This window comes from Mesoplodon bidens (assembly GCF_964165515.1).
Source record: "Mesoplodon bidens genome assembly, chromosome: 3".
Lineage (NCBI taxonomy): Eukaryota > Metazoa > Chordata > Mammalia > Artiodactyla > Ziphiidae > Mesoplodon > Mesoplodon bidens.
In genome coordinates this window covers 6978770-7000738 of record NC_138178.1, presented here as the reverse complement: position 1 = coordinate 7000738, position 21969 = coordinate 6978770, and the positions used below count along the sequence as shown (strand labels likewise).

Genomic DNA, 21969 nt, shown 5'->3' with positions numbered 1-21969 from the left:
GGCAGGGCTTCTGGCACCATTAGCAATGGGAGGTCACCCGCCCCCCCCGCCCAGTTCTTCCCAGGTTGGTCCTCACAACACACACTTTTACCAGAGTCTGTGACTTTGCCCTCAACTCTTGTTCCAACCTCACATGCTTTTCCTCTCTTCCAAAACTCTACCCATCCTTCAAGATTCAAGTCACATCCTGTGTCCATCCTGAGCCCCTCCTGCGCGCAGGGACCTTCCAGGTCTCGGCGACCCCAGGGCACGTGTTACTACATCACCCGTTTTCCAAAGCATACCTCGCCGAAGTTGCTAACCCTCATCCTATGCTCCCTTTGTCTTCTCAACACCCAGAAACATCCCTGGCGTGGGAACGTGACAGTACTTGAGGGTGAAAGCCAGACGTGCAAACGCCCCACTCCCCGTCAAATAATATCAGATGACCTCTTGTGCAAAGGTGGGTGTGGCTGGCAGGAAATGCAGTTAAGCTTGGGATTCTACTCTTTCAGACCAGACGGAACACAGCCCGCTGGGAAAGAGGCATTTATTTCAGCCTAAGTTTTCTGTGAAACATACATGTGTACGATGAATAAAGGGCAGCGCTGTCTTGGGATTCAGCAATCACGCTGTTATTGGCAAAAGCCATTTCCAAGCTTTCTGTGTAGGAAATTAGCTACAGGGAACACAAGAATTAATGAATTGTGTACTAGAAACATATGCTTCTCATTACTGAAATCCTGATGCTGTGGTGTGAGGCTGTTTTCCCACCTGAAGATCCTCCGCACACGTAAGAGATTCTTGTGCTCATGGCTGGAGAGCCAGCGCCGGGAATGGTCACTGGTTACCGGACAGCCGGACAAACAGACCTCTGGAGAGTCTCTTTTGTTGAGCAGGTTATATGACCACCAGACCCGTGGCCAGGGTACCAAGAGCGGGTCCCTCCCATCTCTGTGGGAGCCTCGGCGCTGGTCAGACAGATCACAGGAAGACCTGGGTTGCTCCTGCTTAGAAAATTCCAAGTGCAAGGCCACTGGCTTGTTCCCCTCCCTCCTGGGTGGGGCCAGCCTCTGAACACCCCTGGGTCATCACAGCTGCCGGCAGGGCTGCCCGGGTCAATAAGCTTGTCTCCCCTGTGGTCCGGATATTAGGGCAGCTGCTGAGGTCATAACAGCATAACAGGGCTTCCTGCCGACTCTCCAGGGTTCTTCGCGATCGGGCCGTCCAGGCAGGTCTCAAGGTGGGTCACCTGGTGAAGGTGTGCAGGTAGGAGGAGGGCGCCATGCTTCCTTGTGCTCCACAACGCCAGCCCAGCCAGGCTGCCACCTTCATGCACGGCGGTCACTGCCCAGGGAGGGTGGCTGGCTGTGAAGCGGGTGTGCCAGGAGCAGGCGGGCTGGCGGCCGCGTGCGTCTCTGTGCTGACGGAGCCCCGTGCCGCATCCATTACTGGGACTCTGTGTGTGAAGGTGGGAGAGCGATCCCGCTAGCATCACTGAGGGATGAAATTCCGCAGTACTGAAATTTCTAGATCATCAGCTTTCAAAGCATTTGAACTCTTTCTCTTTAATGGAACCTTTGTATTAAGAAAATTAAGAAATTAATATATAAAACGGATAAAAGACAAGCTTCTTGGGACTTGCCTGGTGGCGCAGTGGTTGGGGATCCGCCTGCCAATGCAGGGGACACGGGTTCGAGCCCTGGTCCGGGAAGATCGCACATGCTGCGGAGCAACTAAGCCTGTGCGCCACAACTACTGAGCCTGCGCTCTAGAGCCCGCGAGCCACAACTACTGAGCCTGCACTCTAGAGCCCATGAGCCACAACTACTGAGCCTGCGCTCTAGAGCCCGTGTGCCACAACTACTGAGCCCGCGCGCCTAAAGCCCATGCCCCACAACAAGAGAAGCCACCACAATGAGAAGCCCGCGCACTGCAACGAGGAGTATCCCCTGCTGGCTGCAACTAGAGAAAGCCCGCGCGGCAATGAAGACCCAATACAGCCAAAAATAAGTAAATTTATTTTTTTAAAAATTAAAAAAGAAAAAAAAGACAAGCTTCTCTGCAAACAAGTGACAAGAAACACCCCCCCGCCCCGGCACAACCCCCAAGACATGTCCTGAACATGGTTTGGAAGCTATTCTTCTATAGAACTTGGGTCTTATTTGCCAAAGTTTGAAAAGGCAATTTTCTATAATTCTAAAAAGTATCATTTACTCCTGCCTTATAAAGTTGAATATAATTTTGATGTTTTTCATGATAATACAGGGTCATGATCATGATCAACTGATGCTGGTCCTAAAATACTGATGTCCTTAGGTCCCTACTGAGGAACGAAGTTGTTTGCTCTTATGCTAAATACTCCCACCCACAGCTGTGCTGTTTTCCTCCCTCCTCCCCCCACCTCCTCCCCCCACCTCCTCCCCCCTTCCCTCCCCCACCCTTCCTACACACTGTTATCAGCGGTTCTGTTATCAGCTCTGCTTCCTCACCACCAACGACCCCCAACTCCCCACCAGGGGCATCTACTACTGGGGACTAGATAACCCACCTGCAAAGACTGCATCTAGAATAAACTCCACAGGCAGCCACCATGAGAGACTAACCCAGACGTGGAACAGAGATATGCTAAATCCAAGTTTCTTCAACACACATCCTCAGATAGGTTTTTTTTTTTTTTTTTTCGGTACACGGGCCTCTCACTGTTGCGGCCTCTCCCATTGCGGAGCACAGGCTCTGGACACGCAGGCTCAGCGGCCATGGCTCACGGGCCCAGCCGCTCCACGGCATGTGGGATCTTCCGGGACCGGGGCACGAACCCGTGTCCCCTGCATCGGCAGGCGGACTCTCAACCACTGCGCCACCAGAGAAGCCCTCCTCAGATAGGTTTTTGTCTGAATTCTTATTCTCTAGAGTGAAACCCTGCACAATGGAAAGATTTTTCAAGGAGAAATACTTTGTTGAAAAACCGTCCTCATCTTTTTTTTTTAATTATTATTTTTTTAAAGATTTGTTTATTACTCATTTATTTTATTTATTTTTGGCTGTCTTGGGTCTTAGTTGCATCACGCGAGATCTTTGTTGAGGCATGCAGGATCTTTTGTTGCAGCGCAGGATTCTCTGTAGTTGTGGCGTGCAGGTTTTCTCTTCTCTAGCTGTGGTGCGCAGGCTCCAAGGCGCGTGGGCTCTGTAGTTTGTGGCACGTAGGCTCTCTAGTTGAGGCTCTTGAGCTCAGTAGTTGTGGCACGTGGGCTTAGTTGCCACATGGCATGTGGGATCTTAGTTCCCTGACCAGGGATTGAACCCACGTCCCGTGCATTGTAAGGCAGATTCTTTACCACCAGGGAAGTAAGTCCCTGTCCTCATCTTTTGAAAGTGTGTTATGTATTCTGCTGGCAAGGTTCATTGTGTGTATAAAGCACCACAAGATCTTAACTTGGAAGCTACATTTAACTGCAATGATTATTACACACAATAATTGACAGGCTGAAAAAGACACGCCTTATGCTCGTCTGTAAGATCTGATGGGGTCTCTTAGCGATCACCAAGGGTGCCGTTTTCTTGCTTGGTTACCAAGAAGGAATGAAAGCAGCTTTTATTTGCGAAACATAAAGAACATTGAGTTCAAAATTTAAACAAATGACTATTGAAAGGGAAAAGAACTCTAAAATATGAAAAAGGGCCAAAAATATAATGTCTAATTAGAATACGACTGATACGGTTCAGATTTGCCTTGCTTTTTCTGCCTGGCTCACTTATTCTGCCCAGAAGCCCCTATTTTATCAGCTGCATGAGCTCATCTCAGCATTTGGTAACAAGCAGAAAAACCCTGTTCGGGTGAGCACTACTGATTTTGAAAAGGAAACTCTAAGTGAAAACCTGCCCTTTTAACAGATTACACATTGAAGCTGGCATCTTGCACCTTCGCCAATATACAGAAAAAGAAGTCATTGCTCTTATACTGGGACTTGTGACCATGTCACACCTCAGGACACCGGGCAGATAAAAGTCCAGTACGATCAAGGGCCGAACGAGTGCATGGACGACTTGCCCGGCCTAAGATAACGCCGCACGTGAATCCCAGCTTTGCCACTTTCCAGCTGTGTGACCCAAGGACACGCGAGGATGGCCCAGCTGGGGGATGGCTGCTTCACACTTCCTTTGTCACATAAATAAATGGTCTCATCATTTAAGCACTTGTAGTTGGGGATTCTACTACCCTGTGCAGCTAACATATTCTAACTGATGTATTTTTCCTGAAAGAGGCTGCAGTGAGTTCTACTAGGTCTGTACGCTGGGACATGAAGAAATGCCACAGCCATGCAGAAAACCCATCTCAAAAAAGTTCTGTCGATTAAAAGGCGAATATTCACTCTGTGAAATAGAGCCATCTCTATTCCTACGACTTAATTGTTCACTGTGAACTATTTGGGAACGTTCATGGCCAGAGGTGAGACATATATGCATGACACACACGCATGGATCTGGACAGTAGGAACCTCTGCTGTCCTGCCCTTCAGCTGTTGGTTTTGGCCAATGACTGTCTCCTCGCTTGGGCTGTGGTCACTCTTGCTCAATAATCAGGATGGCGTGGCCATTAGCTCATTTGAGGGCAGTCCTCTTAAGAGGTATGTACCGCTCAGATCCACAGTGAATAGTTATTACTATTATTGCTACTTATAATCATAGGGGTTCCCCAGCTTCCGGAATATGCTGGATTTCTCTAGAAACCAGCATAGACTTATTTCCCAGGATTTCCATCTGCATTATCTTAAGCTATAACCTCTGCTCTATTTTTCTACCAGATGTACAATTAGCAGTGTCAAGGTCTGAGCCTCTTTTATCACATGCTTTAACAAAACTTTAGTGGGACGAGATCAACCAGAAAATCAGAAAAGTCCATCAGCCCTTAAGTCACATTCATCAGTAGAGCAGAAACAGCAACAGTGTCTATTTTTATGACATTGTGGAGTAGCCTTCTTTTTTTCCCAAATTAAAGTCTATGCCTTTGAATAGCTATGTTCCCTTTTTTGGAATTATTTTTCCATGAAGTCTGTGAGGAGGATACATTCCTTGTTAATTATACTGCAAAGTGTTTACCTGGTGGTCAAGTACCTAACCATGCTTGTTGAAAGCAATGGAACTGAAGAGTGAAAGTCCTGTACAGATGGTTGCATTCCTGTAGCTTCGGGCAAGTACATTTCAGGACCCGTTTAAACAAGAATAAAATTAAGGGCAACTCACTACAACCAATGACCTTCTGTTCAAAGCATAAAATCACAGATATAATCAATTATTAGACATTAAAACAAGAAATGCATCTGTATTTAGCTACAACATGTTCCCTGGGTATTTTTAGGGTAAATTTTGAGGAATGGATTCTTAAAAATAAATTTAATCTAAGTGACCGATTTTTTTTTTTTCCCCTTTCAGCTTTAGCTGAGCGATCACAAGACTTACTGAAACAAATTTTAGGAGAGAGCAGTAATGGGAAACCATAATGCTTCTGGCAGAGCTAGAGAAAGCTTATGCCTTAAATAGGTAGCCAGAAGTATCAGCATGCATAATAGCATTAATAAAATTTAATGAGAGAATTTTGAATTTATGATAGGTATATATAAATTTCCAGAAAGCAGCATCAGAGTACTGGCTAATTAAGCCCATATGGAGAGAAATTTTGTTCATTACCCACTAAATCCAACATCCATCCTGCAATTACATGTCAGATGGGACTGGGTGGGGGACGCAGACCAGGATTCTGGGAGGCACAGCCACAAATCCCCAGCATTTAGGAAACTTGCTCAAAACGAATGGTGGCAGAACAGAGAAGGCGGCAAACATCTGGACAGATGCGGTAAGATGCTCTCAACCAGTGCCTGTTCAAGAGCTTGTTACAGTGGAGAACTTGTTAAAGTGCACATTCTGATTCAGTGGGTCTGGAGCAAAGCATGAGATTCTGCAGTTCGAACAATCTCCCCGTCCACAGACCACTCTTTGAGTAGCAAAGCTCTAGATGGTTTGCACTTTCGTGGGGTGTGGCGACCCTTTCAGAAAACCCTAAGACCATTTCCCACAATGTTGCTGGGGTATATCAACTGGGTGGCCAGTACTGGAAGCAACTTCAGAAATATTTCTAATATATTCCAGAAATAATCTAGTCACTTGTCAGATTACCAACAGGGAGCTGACAAACACTTATCTGAGTTTGTTCCAGATGCTTGAAGAGGCAGTGCCTCTCAGGGAACTGGCTGCTGCGGTTGTAGACAAATTGGTTCCAATCTTAAGACCTTTGCGTTGACCATTTTTTTTCTGTCCAGAATGTGCTGTCCCCAAGACATTCCCATGTTAGACTCAGAGGAATCTTTGGGATCTCAGCTCAAATATCACCCCTCCATAGGCTCTGACCAGCCAATCATTCTCCCCGACATCACCCTGCTTACCTGTCTTACAGCACTCATGCCAGTCAAGTAATAAACTGGTGCACTGTCTGTCTCCTCCATTTAGAACACAGACTCATAATTACAGGGACCTTCCCTGACTTGTTTTGTCATTGCTTTATCCCAAGAGCCTAGGACAGAGTAAAAATCTGGCACAAAGAAGACGTTTACTATCTATCTGCTGTAATGAACGAATGGTTCAACTTTTAAAAAGAGAAGCCAAGAACAGAATTCCTCAGGAAATCTTTCAATATTTAAATGTTGACAGTAAATTAAAACACAACAAACAGGGCTTCCCTGGTGGCGCAGTGGTTGAGAGTCCGCCTGCTGATGCAGGGGACACGGGTTCATGTCCGGTCTGGGAAGATCCCACATGCCACGGAGCCGCTGGGCCCGTGAGCCATGGCCGCTGAGCCTGTGCTTCCGGAGTCTGTGCTCCGCAACGGGAGAGGCCACAACAGTGAGAGGCCCGCGTACTGCAAAAAAAAAAAAAACAAACAAAAAAACCCAAAAACACAACAAATAAATGCCCCTAAATCAACTGTATGGGCCAAACAAAACATCTGGGAATGGATTGCTGTTTTGTATCCCCAGATCCAGTCCATCATTCTATTAAGCCACATTAAGTCTTGGCATAGAAGCAGGAATGCACCAAAATCGGAGATTCTAGAACAGGAAGAGGATTTGAAGTCTGAAGGAAATCATGTGTTGCATCTCCCCTTCTCCGTTCCCAGCATACTGGACATGTGTGCCAGGTACTTCCCTGTGCTGAATTTTGGCTTCTTTCTGATTAAGAAAGAATGTAGTCTCCCAACCTCTAGGGCTGTTTTGAGCATAGTGATGAAAAATGCTGGTTTATGGTCATACCTGTTTTGCTAATGAATAAGCTCAGCTGAGAGTGAGTAGACAAAAAAATGCTTTCCCCAAACGGTCCTGTTTTTCTTCCCCTTCAATATAGGCGTATTTCAAACTGCCCACCATGTGAAAAGGCGGGGCTGCCGTATACAACTCCACTACGGGTCATAATGAGAGCCAGCAAGCACGCTTCTGCAGAAACCTCTAACGCAGCACATTCTATGTGGGCTGGTTCGATGGGTGTGTTCGGTGTATGCATGTGCATGTGTGTTTATGCAAATAATTTTAAAGGGGTGATTCAAGAGAAGGGGTAAAAAGAACCACGATATTAAGAACTGAATACATGCCTGGCAATGCGCTAGGGGCTTTATGTACATTACCTCAAGTCAAATGAAAAGGCAACACCTATTCTGAACTTTGAGTCATTTAGAAATAGGGAGACAGCAATGACATTCAAAATATGGGACAACTAGTAGAACAAGAGCACCAACCAATTAGACTGGATGTCCAGGCATACCAGCTACAAAGCAGGCTTGGATGAGACTGGAAATTCAATGTAAAGACACTAAGACTTCACTGTACTTGTCTTGTCTTCCTTATATCATGCTTTACCCAAAATGCACAAACTACATGTGGGCTGAATAAGGGCAGTGATGATTATAATAATGGCTAACACTTATAGAGCACTTTACCCCGTGCCACGCACCATTGTAAGGGCTCTCCATTCTCGACAGTTCTATGAGACGGGGATGAGAGCTATTATTATGCCCATTTTATAGATGAGAAAACTGAGGCCCTGAGAGGCTAAAGGACTTGCTCAAGATCCAGAGGAGCCATTGTTCATGTCCAAGCTGTCTCGGTTGCTGGGCTACAGGCTGCCTGTGTTCTATACACTCCTGCCAAATGCTGTACAACCAGTGCAATATTCAAATCAAAAATAATTTTACCTTTTTGTTTTGTTTTGTTTTTGTGGTACACGGGCCTCTCACTGCCGTGGCCTCTCCCCCCGTGGAGCACAGGCTCCGAACGCGCAGGCCCAGCGGCCACGGCTCACGGGCCCAGCCGCTCAGCGGCACGCGGGATCCTCCCGGACCGGGGCACGAACCCGCGCCCCCTACATCGGCAGGCAGACCCTCAACCACTGCGCCACCTGGGAAGCCCAATTTTACCTTTTAGTTACTCATTCCAGTGGAGATCACTGAAAACAGAAGACATTTATAAAATATTTGGTTTTAAAATAAATGACGGCAACTTTGCCTTCCTAGTTATTTTTCACCCAGGCTGATCTTAGAACGAGCATGTTAGATGCAGTGCTTAAAATCCAGGCCACGTGGCAGCAAAGCAAGGCAGCTCTGAGGCTTCTAGGTGATAGGCAAGTCACTGGAGGATACACACTTGCCACAGGTAATCCGCAAAGTGAATATTCCGTAAGTGGTAATTAAGGGCTGACTATAACATGAGACGTTTTCTTTTAGGAGGAACATATGGATCTATACACTCTAAGGCCACAAAGCGGGCAACCATCATTTGTTAAGCTTTCCAAAAACTGTTTCTGTTCAACTCAAGCATGGGAAGTTCTCATTCTATATAAAAGGACCCTTTAGAAAAATTAAGTCTCTAAGAACAGGGTTTCAAAACAAAAGCGGCCCTGAACCATGGCTACAATATACCTAATATGTGATGGTGTTGTTTTCTAAAAATTATCTTTTTTGTCGCTGTTGGGGCGTATGGCTACAAACACAAAAGGCTTAACAAATTTTAGGAATGGTCTGATATTACAACAGTGTTTTTTGAGTTGCTAGGCAACATCAGAAAACAAATGTCCATGTTCTGAGATCATTCTGCATTCGGTCTCCCCACGGACAGCCCACATGTTCCGTGGCCGGACTCCGTTCCACTTGGTCAGCAGGAGTGGAATATCCCAACTGTGATGCTGATGGTCCGGAGTGGTCAAAAGACACCAATCTGTGTCTGAAAAACAGATCAGTTTGTTGGCCACCTGGCAGTCAAGATCTGTGGCCAAAGTTTTCGCTGGACTGGTATCATTTATCCAAATTGAGTCCTACACCTTCAGGGTTCTTTTTGATTTGTTACATCACTTCAGTCAGCTTTCTTTGCAGGTACATTATCTTTTTCTCCCCTCCTATATATCTAAAGGAAGCCCAATTCACTTTTATGGGCAATTTTAACATCTGGGAACATAGAGACTCTTCCTGAGAAATCTTTGTTTCTAACAAATCATCTTCATCCTCATTTCAGGTCCATTTCAGATCATCTTTCTTAAGGATATACTGACATTATACTTTGACAGGTAAGTCTGCTTCCTTCTTTGTTTGATTCCATTAACTACTGAGTCTGTTCTTTTTGAAAAAAAAACATTATAAAGATGATACACATGGTTCTAAAATTAACATCACACTTGTAAATACATACTTAACTGTTAGAAACATGAACTCCCTTCTTTTGCCCACCCGATGCACTACAGCTCATTCTTGTAATTCAATCACTACACCTCTGCATGGCAATATGTCACCTCCTATGTAAGATGCATGGCTCATGATACATAGAGGAAAAGACACACCAGTAATACTATTTTCATTTTCTTAAAGTGACAAACAGAATTTAGTGCTTTAAGAACTCCCATCCCTTTCTCCCCCTGAAAAACAATGAAATGGAACAAAATCTTAGCTCTGTATTTTAAATCAAGCTCCACCTTCAAGGGAAGGCTGGCCATGACTTACCTAAAAGGACTAGTTCAGTGAGCACAGCATCAGCAGTAATCCTCATCATCTACGCAGAGATGAATCCACTACAGGCCAATTATGAGCGGGTATTGCTGAGGGCCTGATACGTGTGCGCCATACGTGATAAGAAGCTGGTTCGGTAACCACCATTTCTATAGCAACGCACACCACTCTGCAGGCTGCGTTCTGGGAAGGCAGTTAAAACTGGATCCTGCAATGTAGCTTCACTTGGAATCTGCTTTTATTTCTGTCACCTCATTAGAATGAGAGTCTTCAAGGCACATAACTTATTGTGAAACAGCAGAAACTTATCGCATAGAGGATCTTAAATCGTGATTTCTCTGCCACTCAAGGTCAGTCAGTCACTTTCAATTCAAACCACTGACCTGGTTTGCTTATTCATAAGTGACCATTCCCCAGGGCACCACCCAGGACATGGAACAGCCATCTGCTGTCCCAGTTACAGGCTAAAGAGAGTAAATGCCTGTGAAGCTGAGCTGACACGCCATCTCTTACTGTCCAGAAAGCCTCAGCTAAAATGCATTCACCATGACCCACAAAACTGCATCTGCCAGACTAGGGGAGGAAAGCTGCTTCTTTCAAAGGTCAAAGTGGCCCCTGAACGTGACCGATAAGGTCACTTTATCCCATCCCCTCAGACACGCCTGGACACCCACGCCCCAGGCACTGGCACTATACAACTTTTCAAAAGAGGTAGCACCTTTAGAAGATCTAGGTTAAAGAAATCTGGTAATTCCTCAGAGGAAAAGACTTATACTCACTAAATAGAGGCCTCCCTTGCACCATAAATCAAGTGGCATTTTAACACGGTAGCTTCAGCAAAATCAGCGTTGCCCGTAAATGCGGCAAAAGTTTCGATTCTGATATGTGCAGGTCAGGCTTCTTAAAAAAACCATTTTTCTGAGAGTGCATACCATAATCAGCCAATTCATACCGTTGTAACACATGAAACAAAATCCAACTTTACTTATGTTCTAGGAGACTGTTAATCTATTAGGTCACCCTCGGATGAACACGTGGGTTAAAATACAGAGGTGCTAATTATTATAATGGGAAATTCTTTGCCTGTTCCCCCCACCCACCCCCCAAAAAAAGACAACTGTGGCCATTAAAAAAAAAAGAAAAAGAAAACTGTGATAAATGATAGCACCAAATACTGATCCTCTCTAATGGTGCTGGAGAGGGTGTGGAGAAAAGGGAACCCTCCTGCACTGCTGGTGGGAATGTAAATTGATACAGCCACTATAGAGAACAGTATGGAGGGTCCTCAAAAAATTAAAAATAGATAGAGTTGCCATATGATCCAGCAATCCCACTCCTGGGCATAAACCCTGAGAAAACTGTAATTCAGAAAGATACATGCACCTTATGTTCACTGCAGCACTATTTACAATAGCCAAGACATGGAAACAACCTAAATGTCCATCAACAGAGGGATGGATAAAGAAGATGTAGTGTGTGTATATATATATATATGTATGTATGTATGTATATATACACATATATGTGTGTGTGTATATACATACATACATATATACACATACATACATATATATACACACATAATGGACTATATTACTCAGACATAAAAAAAGAATGAAATAATGCCATTTGCAGCAACATGGATGGACCCAGAGATTATCATACTAAGTGAAGAAAGCCTAACAGAGAAAGACAAATACCATATGATATCACAGATATGTGAAATCTAAAAAGAAAAAACAAAGGGAGTACCTCTACATTTCTCTCATGAGTAAACTTTCAGTTACCCAGCAGTCAGGAATGAAAGTATTTGAGTTAGCATTAAAATGTGGATTTATTTTTCAAATAGAAGTCCCATGGAACTTAAAAAGAATTTCATTTTTCTTTAAGAGTTTGAAATCTGCGCCCTATAACCAAGGTGTTATCACTGAGCATCAGCTGTCACTCGGGGCCAAATGCTGGAAGGCTGCCTGGATAACAGGGCGTAGAGACTGTGACTGAATCAGGCACGCTGTTCGGCCCTGCAGATGGAGAATACACTTGCATTTTAATACTAAGTGGTAAGAGCTTCCCTGTTGAATGTATCTCAGATCAGAGGGTCACAAACATTTTCTGTAATAGTCCAGGTAGCAAATATTTTTCAGTTTGTGAGAACATACACTCTCTGTTGCAACTATTCAACTCTGCTGGTGTAGGAAAAACACTCACAGACCACAAATGAACAAACAGGCATGGCTGGGTTCCCATGTCTTATTCCATTTGGGCTGCTGTAATAAAATAAACTGGGCAGCTTACAAGCAACAGAAATTCATTTCTCACAGTTCTGGAGGATGGGAAGTCCAAGATCAAGGTGCTGGTTGATTCAGTGTCCAGAGAGAGCCTGCATCATTGATTCATGGATGATGCCTTCTTGCTGTGTTCTCACATGTGGAAGGCGGGAGAAAGTTCTCTGGGGCCCCTGTTATAAGGGCACTAATCCCATTCAAGAGAGCTCCATCCTCATCACCTCATCAACTCCAAAGGCCCAACCTCCAAATACTATCACTTTGAGGGTTACGATGTCAACATGCAAATTTTGGCGGGGGGGAACACAAACATTCAGTCCATAGCACCCAATAAAACTTTACTCAGGGATGCTTACTTTTCATATAATTTTCATGTGTCTTGAGATACCCTTCTTCTTTTGATTCTTTCTTCAAACATTTAAATATGCAAAAACCGGACTTCCCTGGTGTTGCAGTGGTTAAGAATCTGCCTGCCAATGCAGGGGACACGGGTTCGATCCCTGGTCCAGGAAGATCCCACATGGTGCGGAGCAACTAAGCCCGTGAGCCACAACTACTGAGCCTGTGCTCTAGAGCCCGCAAGCCACAACTACTGAGCCCGCGTACCACAACTACTGAAGCCCACGTGCCTAGAGCCCGTGCTCCGCAACAAGAGAAGCCACCACAATGAGAAGCCCGCACACTGCAACGAAGAGTAGCTCCCGCTCCCGCAACTAGAGAAAGCCTGGGCACAGCAATGAAGACCCAATGCAGCCATAAATCAATCAATCAATCAATCAATAAAAATGTATAAAATAAATAAATAAAAATGTAAAAACCATTCTTAGCTTTCAGGCCATAGTTTGGCGATACTTAATTCGACGAAAAATTCTTAATGGATTCACGAGTTGCTATTTCTGGCTGTGAAATACTTTGAAATTGCAATTACTTTGATATACCTCAAAAGTAGATAATTAAAGTGTTAAACTGGTTAGAAGTGATTATCATATGTGACTTATTCATAAATAGCAGATAATTAGTAAATAGTGAGTGCTATGTGCTTAAGATGTGTTTTTTTCTGATCTTATAATACACTCTTGAAACTTTTCATTTAACTACAATAATTTAATTTCTACCTAAATAATGATATTATTGATTACACATAATAGAAAACCCCTTATGAAATATGTAGGCTTCTACTGAGTTTAGTGAGTTAAAGAACATATGGTTTCTTTGAAATGTCCATCCAATCTTAAAGTTTTCAGAAAACATATTTTAATTCATCTGATCATTTTTGAATGACTATCCAAATGTTGGCTTTTCTCTGCACACATACAATCTGTTAGAGCCAGGAATTTGGCAGTTACATTTTTCACTGTAGATGCTAAGTTAGAAAGACCATTTAAGTGGGAAGAGATCAACGACACAGTGGGGATTCTCAATGACAAAAGTAATAATGCCATGGGGATTATTTCCAGAGAGGAAGTAGAGAATTGGATAACTGATATTTCAGAGGCTTTATAACAATGCACATTTCTTTGTTTTCACTGACTTCTATAGTGTATTAATTTCCTTTTGCTCCTGTAATAAATTACCACAAACTTAGGGGCTTAAAACAGCACAAATTTATTCCGCTATTGCTCTAGAGGTCAGAAGTCTGAAATCAGTTTCACTGGGCTAAAGTCAGGGTATCAGTAGGGCTGGTTATTTCTGGAGACTCTGAATGAAGAATCCATTTCGGTGCCTTTTTCAGCTTCTCACGGCTGCGTCTGTTCCTTCACTTGTGGCCCCTTCCTCCACTTTCAAAGTGCATCCCTCCCATTTCTGCTTCCGTCATTACGTTGCTATCTCCTCCGATTCTGATTCCTCCTGCACCCCGCTTATACAGACCGTTGTGATTACAGTGGGCCCACGAGGATAATCCAGGAGAATTTCCCCATCTCAAGATTCATAACTGAATCACATCTGCAAAGTCCCTCTACCATATAAGGTCATATTCACAGGGTCCAGGGATTAGGATGTGGAGATATTCCGGGGGGGCATTATTTAGTCTGCCATAGATATCAAAAAAATTTTTTTATATGAACTTGTGTTGTTTGTGAGCTGTATACAAAGTAAACCCATGAGGGCAAGGATGCTGCTTCTCTAGACCTGTGCCATATTGTTATGACATATCTGTGTATGACTCTCTAGTGAAAGCATCACTGTATTAGGAATACAACCTTTTATACCCCAGCCTTATTTATCTATATTCAACTATATACATTCAAAAATGAAGAGTCAGGAAGGAGTAGAATTATAGCAGCAGGGTTGGAAGCTCTAGGATGGAGAAAATCCAATATAACTGCTCCCTCTCTAGACAAGCGCTCAAAGCACCGTTCTTTCATTAAACATATATATACACAGATATGTAAAGGTAAATTCTGTGTGTAGAGTCATCTTTTTTTTTTTTTTTTTTGCGGTACGCGGGCCTCTCACTGCTGTGGCCTCTCCCGTTGTGGAGCACAGGCTCCAGCCGCGCAGGCCCAGCCGCTCCGCGGCACGTGGGATCCTCCCGGACCGGGGCACGAACCGGCGTCCCCTGCATCGGCAGGCAGACTCTCAACCACTGCGCCACCAGGGAAGCCCCATCTTTTTTTTTTATTGGAGTATAATTGCTTTACAATGTTGTGTTAGTTTCTGCTGTACAATGAAGTTAATCAGCTATGCGTACACATCTATCCCCTCCCTCTTGGACCTCCCTCCCACCCCCGCCCCCCATTCCACCCATCTAGGTCATCACAGAGCACGGAGCTGAGCTTCCTATGTTTTATAACACGTTCCCACTGGCTATCTACCTTAACGCGTGGTAGTATGTATATGTCAATCCTCATCTCCCAGTTCGTCCCACCCTCCCTTCCCTCACTGTGTCCACACGTCTATTCTCTAAGTACCAGTGTTACATTGTAATATCTTAAACCGCCTTGAATCTTAGAACACCTAAAAGCTCCCCATCTGATTCAATCATTTAGCAAACATTCTGCTTAGATACCTAGCAAGTGCCAGGGACTGTGTGTGGTCATGAGGACTCAAAGATGAGGAAGTCTCAGTGAGGACCCAGGTAATAACTGAGACGCTGCAAGGCCGTGTCCTCACAGACCTCTAGTGCCGCTGCTGAATGGACAACATGCTTGAGAGAAACCAAATTACTGTTCAGCACATGGAGAAGGGGATTTCAGAGGAGAGATCCTGCTCACACAATGTGACAAGTGATGAGGGAGACCCAGGCACATCCAGGGAACGGCAAACGGTTTGGTGTGGGCGTGATGGAAGGTGTGCAGGGAACAGAGACTGGGAGTGAGCTGGACAGCTAGGCAGGGACCAGCTCTGCAGAGATCTGTGTGCCGTGCCAACGAGCGTGGACAGCCTCACGATGAGTAGCTCTGAGATGTTCTCATGTGGGAAAGGAGTCTGTGCTTCTGAAAGACAACCCGAGCAGCAACCCAGGAGTCCTGGTGGAGGGAAGGAGAGAGGAAGACAGGCAGACGGCTGCAGGAATTGGCCAGAGAAGAGGGAAGAGTCTGCACCCAGACAGAGGCAACCAGAGAAGGAGAGGAGAAGGTAGGTTGGAGAAACGCTGATTTGACATCAACGTGACCTTGCAAGGGACCAGACGTGGCTGCCGGTGCGGCAGGGAGGTGAAACAAAAGAGTAAATGGGGGATAACCCTGGGGTTTCTACTTGGATGGTCTGGTACCCTTAACCAAGAGAGGAAACACATAAATGAACAGGGGTAGGGGTTGAAGTGAAGCGAGTCAGTGGGTCCGTTTCAAGCATGTGAATCTGAGTTTCCTGGAGGACATCCAAAGATGGAGGTCTAATAGACAGTCAGGAACACAGATCAGAGAGCAGACCTGGTTGCACGGGGTGGCTGTGGGAGTGTGAGAAGCAGGTGGATGTCCCAGCAACTGCATGTAAAGGAAGTCAGGAGCTGGGCATGGGGCAGAGCCCATATGACAGGAGACGAGGACCCCAGGGACACTGAGTCACAGAGCCGAGGGAGGCGGGCCTTCCTTTCTAGAGAAAGGAAACCCTCCGACGCTGCAGACATGTCCGAGGGGATGAGGTGGTCACCTGATTCCACGATCAGGCAGCTGCTGCTTAACTTCATGACTGTGGTTTCAGGAGAGCAGAAGGCAGAAGCGGGACTGCAGTGGGTCGAGAAGTGGAAGCAGCACACGGAGAACAGTCCTTCAGGAGATCTGGGCTGGGGCTTCCCTGGTGGCGCAGTGGTTGAGAGTCCGCCTGCCGATGCAGGGGACACGGGTTTGTGCCCCGGTCTGGGAAGATCCCACATGCCGCAGAGCAGCTGGGCCCGTGAGCCATGGCCGCTGAGCCTGCGCGTCCGGAGCCTGTGCTCCGCAACAGGAGAGGCCATGACAGTGAGAGGCCCACGTACCGCAAAAAAAAAAAAAAAGAGATCTGGGCTAACGGGAATCTGGGCAAGTGGTTTAGAGGTCACGGGTCGAGAAACCCTTCTGCAGAGGAGGGGAGACCTTTGTTCCCTGAATAAACTCTTTGGGTGTACCATGTACCAGGCACTGAACTGAGCTTCTTACAAATATTAACTCATTTATTCCCTGGGGTGCTTAATTTGATGTGTCAACTTGGCTAGGTCACAGTACCCAGATATTTGATCACACACACCTGGAGGTTGCTGTGAAGGTATTTTTAAGATGAGATTAACAATTAAATCAGTAGACTGAGTAAAGCAGATTATGTTTCCTGTAGGTGGGCCTCATCTAATCAGTTGAAGGCCTCAAGAAAAGGCTGACCTCCCCCAAGGAAGAGGAAATTCTGCCAGCATATGGCCCTTCGGATTCAAACTGCAACATCAACTCTTCTCTGGGTCTCCAGTCTGCTGGACCACTGCAGATTTTGAACTTGTCAGCCTCTTCAAGTGCATAAGCCAATACTGTAAAATAAATCTCTCTCTCTTTCTCTCTCTCTCTCTCTCTCACACACACACACATGCACACACACATCCTACTGGTTCTGTCTCTCTGGAGAACTCTGAATAATAAACACACTCTTCATAACAGCACTAGGTATTGATACTATTATTATCCCCATCTCACAGTTGAGCAAACTATGGCACAGAGAGGTTAAACAACTTGGCCAGGGCCACACAGCTGATGGCCAGCAGAGCTGGAATTCCAATCCACTGTGCCTCAGTGTTGCTGCTCTCAACCACACGCTCTACTTCAGAGCACTGCCCTGGCATGTGGGGGCCCAACCTGGATGGACAACGGTGAGTGGAAGACTGTACAAGGGACGGAGAGCCTCGATCAATGTGCGCCTTGTACAAGTGAGGAAACAGGACAGGTGATTCGCCCAAGGTAGGCCTTAGAGTTTTCCAAGTGGCGGATCCAGGGTTTCAGGAGGTCAAGTGCAAGCTTTCCCCTCTCCTTCCTACTTTCTTTCCCTGCTTTGTTATCCACGTCCTTTCCTCCCTTCAGAATTCCCGTCTTCCCCAGGGGTTCCCTCAAGTCCCTTTCTCCCGGGAGCCCAGGGCTCCTTACATCCTGATCAGGACCATGTGCCTCAAGAAGTCACCAAGCCGTGGAGAACACACGCCAATGACAAAGTGCCCACATGACCCAGTGCCGCATGTCCACGTGGCAGCATGATCCTTCTAACAACATCAAGTTCAGTGCGTCTGGTAAAGCCAATGAATTCCACACAAATAGTTATGCGGTCTGTTAGTAACTGGAAAACGAAACAAAACAAACCCCAACTCCCCCCAAACTCCAGACAGCCCAACAAGCATTTATTTCCAGATATAAATTCCTAGAACTAGAATTTGACTACTCAAGGAATTAGGTGTCTTTGAAAATACATTTGATACCAAAAATCCCCCAAGAATTTTTATGCGTATCCTAACAGTTTAAAACTCTGAATGGGGTTATTTGAAAACCGGTCTTTTCAAGTTTGACTTTCAAGTTTGGGATTCAGAACCAACAGGGCATAGGGACCAATGTGCTGTCCAAACCCGAAACACAAGCACGTTCTTCTTCCCTCATTCTTACTACGAATGTCGACTGTAAAACCTCCTGGAGGAAAATTTGGAAATATGTATTAAAAGCTTTAGAATTTTGTACTTTTTGAAGTCAGCAATTCCACTTCTTCTAAAATTTTATCCTAAGGAAACAATCATGGCCATGTATAAAGATTTTGCTATAAAGGTATTTATCACAACGTTGGTAACAAGAGTAATTTTTTTTCTAACTTAGGGGATTGAGCAACTGAATTATGACATAAACATATAAGGGAATACCATGCAATCTTAATATTGACATTGCAGAATAACAGCTGCTATGGAATAATAATGCTAGGGAAAGAGGTTCATGACATACAAATGGTTTTTAAAGGCAAGTTATAAAACGGTACATAGCATATAATCTCTTTCTGTTAAATGTGTATTTTTGGAAGGCAGTCCCTAAGAGGGCCCAATGACCCCCTACTCCTGGTGTTCACACACCTGTGTGGTCCACCCCCTACTGTACCAGCATCGGGCTCTGCGACCACCGGCGTATGGAAAGAAAGGAGTGGAGGCCACTTTGACCTTAGGTGATAGAAGACAGTGACTTCCATTTTGCCCATGTGTGCTTCTGTACTTTTTGTTTATTTGTAAATTTCTCCTGGGTCACTTGCTCTGTTGGAAGCAAGCTGTCACGCTGTGAGTGGCCCTGTCGGGACGCCCACATGGGAAGGCACTGAAGCCTCCGGCCATCAGCCAGTGAGGAGCTGGGGCCTGAAAGCGTGCATGCAGCCCCTGTTGAACCCTGAGATGAGCTGGTTGACAGTCTGACTGCACCTTTCTAGAGACCCTGACCCAGAGCCACCCAGCTAGGCTGTGCCCGGGTTCCTGACTCTCCAAAACTGTGAGACAACAGGTGTTCACTGTTGTTTAAAGTTACGAGTTTTAGGGCCATCTGTTACGCAGCAAAAGATAACTAACACATACATCCATAGTGCAATGGCTGGAAGGAAATATAGGCTCACTTTGGAGATACTGTGGGTTCGGTTCCAGACCTGCTGCAATATATCAAACACTGCAATAAAGCAAGTCACGTGAATTTTTCATTTCCCAGTGCATTAAAAATTATGTTACACTACACTGTAGTCAATTAAGTATGCAATAGCATTATGCCTAAAAAACCAATGTACATATTTTAACTAAAAAATACTTTACTGCTAAAAAATGCTCACCATCATCCGACAACACAGGGTTACCACAAATGTTCAATTTGTATAAAATGCAGTACCTGCAAAGTGCAATAAAGCAAAGTGCAACAGAACGCAGTCTGCCTGTAATCCAGAATACTGTTAGTGGGTTTCTCTACATGTGGGATCATAGGTAATTTTTCTTTTCTTTTTTTTTGTACAATATTGGCAATGTTTTTTTCTTTTTTCAGAACACAGGACCAAGAGAGATCATGTGACCACCTAAAGACTAAAAGGATAAAGGTTAGGAGAGCCAATTTAGTTCTAATAACCTTTAAAGATTCTTTTCAAGCAAATTAGCTTAAATGTGGAAAAAACCCCAACTCCAAAGAGCGTGTAAGACTTACCCACTAGAAACCATGCAATGCACCATGAGCAGTAGCATTCAATAATTTCAAGGAAAAGGAACTTGCCCAGGCTTCTTAAAAGGGAAATCAGATGGTAATGAAGTTATCTGTTAGCCGATCGCTGGCACGGGAGCTTGCTTACCTAGCTTCTGATCAAACCGCCACGCTGTGACATAGGCATTGTGCCTCAGACTGCTCTGTGTGGCCAGGGGCACGGTGACATAAATGGGGCCATCCACCAGCACCGGCGTTCCATCATTGCTGAGCAAGTGGACGCTGACGGCTGTGACGGGGGTCAGGTCGTACCTGGTGCCGTTTCCTGGAAGCAAGAGACATTCTCCATCACATGCACACACAGGACTGACATGGGGCTGCAGAAACTATTCACAGAGAAATATCATAGCTACCATCTACTGAGGACTGGGCCTCCTATAAGCCGGGGACTCTATTCAGCATCTTACACACATAATCCTCACCACGACATTCTAACGTAGGTAAAATTCCCATCTTACACATAAACAAACTGAGGCTCAGAGAGGGTAGTAATAAGAGCTGGTCTTCGGATATAGGCTAGTTTGAATCTGCAAACCTGATCCAAGCTTGGGTTTGCAGATTCTAACCACTGTGCTGTGCTTTCAAAAAGGGCCTCAAGGGACTTCCCTGGTGGTCCAGTGGTTAAGACTCTGAACTCCCAATGCAGGAGGAGCAGGTTCCATTCCTGGCCGGGGAACTAAGATCCCACATGCTGCGTCCCTCCCCACAAAAACAAGGGCCTCAAAAGAGAAGGGATTGTCTATAATGGGAGAGGAGGTGTGGGTGGAAATCCCTGAAATCAACTTCTATACAAAGTGAGCACTGTGCACATGTTAATTACTCGGCAGGTCACCATAATGGAACCAAATGATTTAAATCAGAGACTGCTGAAAAAAAAAAAAAGGAGTGAATTTCTTCAAGGAGTACTTCAAAATATTAACTTACTGCTACTAAAAGTACACTATTGAAAACTTGGACTTGAAATATTTATGAGTTATTTTGGTTGCCATTGTTATTTTGATCTGTTTAAAAGGAATTTAATATACCAATTATTTTGCATTAGAGGCCTTTTATCCAAGCCAATGCTTTAATGACTGTCTACAGATAAACTGGGGAATGCTTATGAGAGCAATATTATATTTATACAGTTAAGTGGTCCATTTGAGAAGAATTTTTCTCCAGTGGAATATAATATATCATACAAAATGTATTTGGTCATAATTTAAAATCTTCCCTTGAACACGATGAAAACACACTGGTGGAAAAATTTAATCTACATTAGAACACCATTTATAGGATTTCTTAGTAAGCTACTTATATACTTACCTACCTATCGACTAACTACCCAAGCTAATGCAAACCTCCAATGAGGACTAAATTTAAACATTTCAAACAAATCTGGTGAATTTTAGAGTCTGAACAACCAGTGAGAGATAACCCCTTTGTAGAGCAATCTCTATACGGCTAATGTCAGCACTATCTTTTATGATTCATACCCATCTCTGTTTTCCAGTGAAGGGAACGGCATGGAAATGAGGATTTCATCAAAAGGTCCACGTTGGAAGCATAGATTCAAGTTCTGAAATCTTTTTATCCTGGCCATTTCATTTTAGGGTGAAGTAAAACCAAAACCCAGAATTTACCATCTTTCTGGTCAAACTCTCTTGTAGATGGAGGACCTAAATGTGTCTGTTGCCCAAAAGCAACACAGAAGCAAAGCCAGGTCTCCAATGAACCTCTCTAGGCTCTGTTAGACTCTCTAAATGAGACAGGACTTAAAACAAAGAGAGATTAAGTAACTTACTAGACCTTACATAAACAATTTAAAGATCATGTTTTCAATCAGGAAGCACTGCTTCTTTCATCAAACCCGAGGCAGGAAGTCTTCCCGGGGAAGCAGCAGGTAGGGCAGAAAGCTGCTCCAGACTCATCACCCTTTCGCCCCACTTAACACTGCCTCTTGATTCCCAGAAATGGCATCCCCATTGTCCCCGCTCATCCCCTTTTGAGACTTCCTTCCTATATCTTGCACATCCCTGGC

The 21969-nt window shown here is 44.7% G+C and overlaps 1 protein-coding gene across 1 annotated transcript in view; it reads right to left on the bottom strand.

Moving 5' to 3' along the window:
* The window catches only part of FAM171A1 (family with sequence similarity 171 member A1), a 130679-nt gene that overhangs the window by 9837 nt on the left and 98873 nt on the right, over positions 1–21969 (bottom strand). Inside the window, exon 5 of the mRNA XM_081227880.1 lies at positions 20038–20214. Coding sequence (XP_081084006.1) covers positions 20038–20214 — 177 coding nt within the window. The remainder of the gene's footprint in view (positions 1–20037; positions 20215–21969) is intronic.